Source organism: Spermophilus citellus (genome assembly GCF_964194105.1).
Source record: "Spermophilus citellus genome assembly, chromosome: 18".
In the NCBI taxonomy this organism is placed as follows: Eukaryota; Metazoa; Chordata; class Mammalia; order Rodentia; family Sciuridae; genus Spermophilus; species Spermophilus citellus.
In genome coordinates, this window is record NC_138200.1 from 17,813,825 (window position 1) to 17,819,657 (window position 5,833).

General features: G+C 47.2%; 1 protein-coding gene across 1 annotated transcript; it reads left to right on the forward strand.

Annotated features, from left to right (window-relative positions):
- Window positions 1-2,225: 2,225 nt before the first annotated feature.
- On the forward strand, window positions 2,226-5,016 carry KRTDAP (keratinocyte differentiation associated protein; the record flags this gene model as incomplete). The annotated part of the gene is made up of 6 exons (XM_081274862.1): window positions 2,226-2,312; window positions 3,691-3,729; window positions 3,829-3,870; window positions 4,007-4,051; window positions 4,661-4,708; window positions 4,978-5,016. The coding sequence occupies 6 exons, from the start codon at window positions 2,226-2,228 to the stop codon at window positions 5,014-5,016; spliced, it is 300 nt and encodes a 99-aa protein (XP_081130988.1).
- Between the last annotated feature and the right edge of the window lie 817 nt (window positions 5,017-5,833).

Consider the following 5,833-nt stretch of genomic DNA (forward strand, 5'->3'; position numbering starts at 1 on the left):
AGCTGGGGCTAATGAGGCTTAACTGCAGTCTCCCCCTTGCTCTTGGGGCATGCATAGACCCTTTATAGGACACTCCCCACAGTATAGCAAAAGACCAATTCAAGCTCAGACTCTGGAATCCCTGAGTTCTGATGCCGGCCCTGCCACACACTGGCTGTGTGACCTTGGGTAAGTTATTTAACCTCGAATGTTGTGGTTCTCCCACCTACAGAATGTGGGTAATTACAGTACCCAGCTCATAGAATCTCTGTAATATTTCAATGAGCTCATGCATTTAGCACAAGGCCTACCACATAGCAAGCCTTCGGTAAATTGGCTAATATTATTATTAATGCCATTAAGTGGAAAGAAAAACAACGGGAGGTCAATATGTTGCAAAAGATCAGACTCTAGAGCCAAACAGATGATGGTGTTTGGAGCATCTGTGCTTTGGAGTATCCATGCCAGAACTAAAATTGGATTCTCCATTTGCATGTCTAAATGAACTTGATTTACATAATATCTGTTCTCCTTTGAGTGATTCTTCATTCCCTCCACTCCTGAAGTTGACCCTCTGCTGACAGAATGGTGGTTAATGAACTTCTCCAGTCACTGTTTATTAGTAAGAGTTTCTTATACATAAAAACTTGTGTCCTCCAGAAAACTTTTTGAGAGGAATCCATCCACCTCAATCATTCTTACTTGTCCCCTCCAGTAGCACCAGCTGTACATGACATCTACTGCCACACGGTCATCTATACTTAGTGAGACTCCCCAACCATTGTCTCCTCAGGCGGCTCTGGAAAGGGGGAGATACCACCATGCAAACAGAGGAGGCTTCCTGAGGTTAAAGAGGGGCAGGATTCTAGGGCTGGGCTATGGAGACAGTGTGGGGACCGAGGTGCCTAGTCTCCGGAGTTCATGAAAATTGTTCATGATGACATGGAGCCCTTCTACCCCGGGCCTGCTGCTGATATGTATTGCATCAGGTTGGGGTAAAGAGACCCACCCTCAGATAAGGGCTTGCTTTGCCCTGACAGCACCGGCCTCTGTCCCAGCGCCTCCCTGTTACACCAGGAACTGGTTGGGCCACCTGAACCTCATTGTGGAGAAGGTTGCTTCATTAGGCTGTTTTGTCACTTTGAGGTGATCCAAATCCCAATCGAGGGGTGGGGTGAGCTCAATGAGATGGATAAGCTCAATGAAATGGAGTAGGCACTCAGAGTTCAGGAGTTCTAGATGCCACCTCTAATCCGGCTCTCCAAGGTTTGTTTTTGCCTCCTTTGTGTTTCTCTGTCCCCCTTGCCTTTTTAGGTCAAGGCAGCCATCCCCCTGAAGACCCAAGAGTAAAAGATGGATAGCTAAATCATGGGAGGGGTCCAGGCACAAGAGAGGGGAGCAGAGAGCTTGGTAGAAGGCTGCTTAAGAGTCAATTCTAGCACCCTTAACACGCCTGAGTTCTGCTTAAGGCATGGTGCTAGGGGAATAGAATGGTGATTAAAATATAGTTTCTGACTTTGAGGCAGTTACATTCTAAGAAGGAAAGGAGACGAATATCATTTACTCCAGGTACAATACCGGACAGATACAAATGAACTGACAAATATTTCAAGAGGGTGAAGGTGTGTGCGGGGCAACAGGGGATGGTGGGAGAAATCGAGGCGGCCTCAGCCAAGGGGAATGTTGCATTCTGAGAACTGGAGATGAGGGAAGGGCATTTTAGGAATAAGGAACAGCACAGCCAGAGCCTGGAGGAGGAAAAAGGGACGTGTTTGGTAAGGAGTCCAGTGTACCAGCACATGGGGCACGGGGTCGAGAGGCAGATTGGACCTGAGCATGGAAGGCCCTCAGTGCCAGTCTAAGGACTTGAGAAAGATTTGGTAGGGTGGGAAGAAGAGACTGAAATAATAGAGGAACGAGAGTCAGAAAGAAAAGGGACAAAGACAGAAGGAGAGGTTGCTTGGATGGCATTGCCAACGCTTTGGAGGGACAGGTCCAACCTGTCTCCATCCCATCCTCATTCGCATGAAGAGACCCATTCCAAATGCCTGGGGCAGAATGTGAATTGAGAAATCAAAGGCAAATGGGGAACAGTCCATGCCACCCCCTCCTAGGCCCCAGGGGTGGGCGACATGATCTGGGGGTGAGTCAGTGGGGTGGGGACCCCACTTCAGCTCATATCCACCTTCTTGGGAATATAAAGGGCAAGCGGTGAGGCCCCGCCTCAGAACACCCAACTTGACATCATGAAGATCCCAGTTCTTCCAGCGGTGGCTCTTCTGGCTCTTCTGGCGCTCCACTCCACCCAGGGGGCTTCCCTGGGGAGTCCTGAGGTGAGCACATCACCAGCATCTGTTCTGTTCCTAACCCCGTTACTGACCTACCTCTCAGTTTCTTGACCTTCTATCCACGGCGGGATAAATGGCTCTTATTTTGGGGATACTATCAGGAGCTGAAAGGAAAGCGGGGGTGCTGAGGAAGGAAGGAGAGGAGGAAGGGAAGAGAGCATTCCTGGGAAGACATTTAGGGAGAGAGACACATTTCTGGAAGGGATGGTGCAGTGTGGGGTGGAGGCTAGCTTGCAGAATCGGGGAGCAGATGATCTGGGTTCAGCCTGATCTGTTTCCTTTGTAACCTTAGGAACAACTTCCAGGTGACAGCAGGCTCCCACCACTTTATGATCTAGTTACTTATGATCCAGACTCCTTATGACCCTGTGCCCATCCAGTGAGGAATTCTGGGGGCACTTGACCCCTATCTTATCCCAAGGTGGGGGAAGGATATCCCTTCTGGATTTAAAAGTCTAAAGTAGGGGTCCCAGAGTAACTGCTAAGGATTCCAGCAAGTGGGCAGTGAGCAGGGTTGATCAGAGTGATCAGAGCACTGTTGGGATCTCAGACAAAGGGAAGCAGACTTGCCCAATCTAAGGGGGGGGGGCAGTCTTGATTCCATCTGACAGCTGCTTGGTGGGAAATGGGCCTAGTTTGGTCAGAGTTTTAAAAATTTCAGGAGAAACTGGAAATCTGGATTTATTTACAAATTCTTCCTTATTAAAAACATTTAATTCAAACTAAAAATAAACATGCCAAACCACTATGATGATATCTAAGCATCTGGATCTAGCCTGGGGGCTATGTGTTTGGGACCTCTGAGGTGGGGAGGAAGGAATGAAGAAGTTGACGAGACTGGATGCCCTGAAGACTGGGTACCAAATGAAGGAGGGAAATGGAGAATCTAGTATTGGTGGCAATAAAGCCACAAAGCAAACCAATCTCAATCAATTAAAGGCAGGTAGCTCATCTTAGTAGCTTGGCTCCCAACTGCATGCTAATCTTCCCCACCCAGATCTATGTGCTAAGCACGGGTGTTTCCAGAACACCCCAAATCAACTATTCTTGGAATTAAGTCAGCTGCAGAACAATCCGGGCTAGTTTTCTTGGAAGGAGACCTATTTTCTCCACCCTTTACATTTGCTGTCTATCGGGACATACTTCCTTCTACCTGCCATTCTCCAGGGCCTCCTTCCTCACTTTGCACATCTGCCAGCCATGTGCACCACTGGAACATCCTGTCCAGTGGGTGAACACTCTGAGGCCCTGTGGTGGAGAATGGGTTGTAGGCCCTTGGGGAATGCTGGTCAAGAGGGACATGGTAGAGACAGCTGCTATCATGTGATCATTTGCCTCTAACCCTAACCCTTTCTTCTTCTAGGAAGAAACTACCATTGGTAATTATGCACTAGGACCAGAGGTAAACAGTCTGTTTTCCCATACACCCCAACCATGAGGGTGTCCCCTACCTTTGTGCTCTCAGCAACTTTTTAAACGCTTTTTTTTTTTTTTTGCCTAGGACATTAGCCCTCAGTTTCTGAACATCGACAAGTTGCGATCTGTAAGTAGGCCTCCCTCATTACTGCCTCCAGGAATACCCACATCATAGAGGGGATTAATAGCTTACAAAGTCTGTCTTTTTCAAAAGATGGGACAAGTTCTGGAACTCATCTGCTTCTGGCCTCTCTTTCTTGCAGGCTTTTAAGTCTGATGAATTCCTGAACTGGCACGCCATTATTGAGGTAAATGCTTGGCGCCCCCCTCTCCTTGTTTGCCAACTTTCCAGGGCAGTGGCACCCCCTTCTAATTTTAGCCCTTTGGGTTTGTCCTGAGTTCTAAGAGAAAGTAAATGCCATGCTTGGGTGCTGCCCAACACGTTGTCAACCAGTTTCCCCAGGAGGCTGCCTTGGTTACACTCTATTTTCCTAAGATGGCGATTGGGGGAGACAGCCACAGAGAGGTTCAAAAATCTTGACCCTAGTCAGGATTTTATTTGAATCCCCTCATCCTCTATGGAGAGTCAGTGACAGAGTTGGACCTAGAGCTTCATCTCATGAAGCTGACTTTCAATGTGACCTCATGCAAATGTCTTCAGTTCCCTGAGCCTCAGTTTCTTTCCTCTTCTGTGACAGGATGATATCAGTACTTACCTCAAAAAAAAAAATCCCCAAATGCGATCATGCCTGCAGAGCAGGTGGTACAAGGCAGACACAGACTAAGGCCTCTGGGGATACTGGCTCTAACTGTAATGGTAGAACAGAGCATCCAGGTCACTTCAGGAAGCTCACTCGTTGAGTGCTTACTGATCCCTGTATGTAGGACGTAATTCTTATTTTCTTTTCTTCATCTAGGCCTTCAAGAGGACATTCCCTTTCTTCAACTGGGATGCCTTTCCTAAGGTAAGAGGGTATCCATTAGGAGGAAAAGGAGGTTGGGGGGAGGGAGGAAGTAGAGGACCTGGGAGGGAGAGTGGGGGCAGTGTTCCCGGGAAGATAAACCTTTTTCTCACCAAAGCTAAGGGAAATCTCAGCTGTTATATTCAGAGGAGAATGGAAACTTTGACTGGGCCAGAAATTCATTTCCATCAGTGCCCCATTCTATATTTGCTTCCTCACGGGGATTCCAGCACCCAAGGTCCTCAATCTGACTCTAGCTCTTCTCCTTCCAGTTGAAAGGACTGAGGAGTGTAATTCCTGATGCCCAGTGACCATTCTATTAAAGACTCAGGACTGATGAGCCCCCGCTGGAAGAGGGGATTGGAGTGGGATATGATTCCCAGGCGAAGTAATCAGTGGTCTGCACATGCGTAATCCAAAAAAACTCCTTTCTGGCTCAGTAATTCCAATAAAAAGTATTCCATCCAAAGAGCTCCTGAATCTGTGTCTCTTTCCTTATTGGGCACTCTAGGACTCTCACTAGTATGCTTTAGACAGGAATTATGGCCAATAGGCAGAAATCTTGAATTCTGAGAGAATAATAAGTAGAGAGACAGGAAGAAACAGTAAGGGCATTCTGTTACTGAACCAGGTCCATTTTGCCTGCTGCATAGAAGTGACAAGTTTCACAAAAGAGAGGAACCAATTTTGCGGCAACAGGAGACAAGCCACAAATCTGCCTTGCTGAGAATAGGGTTTAAGGTGTTTATGGGAAAAAAACGGGTGGTGTGAGGCACAGGGAAAGGCAACTGAAGGTAAGGAAAGGTGAAGTAATCAGTGATCTGCACATGCGTAATTCAATTTCATGGCTCTTCATAGGACTCATTTTGAAAATGTCAGTGTTGGCATGGTCTGTGGGTGGAGCTTTTGGCTTTCCAATGTTAAAAGGTCACCCATTAGACACCTGTGTGGCCCAAAGGAAGGGGTAGGTGGCTTCAACTGGTTTGAGCTAGACTAAGCTATCTCCAGATCCCTAAAAAACAACTTAAACAATGGTCACCAAGGTGATCATACATCAGAGGTGTTATTTTCAATAAAGCTAGCAGGGTCTATAACTTTATTGTTTAGCTAAGGAACTCGTAAAATCAG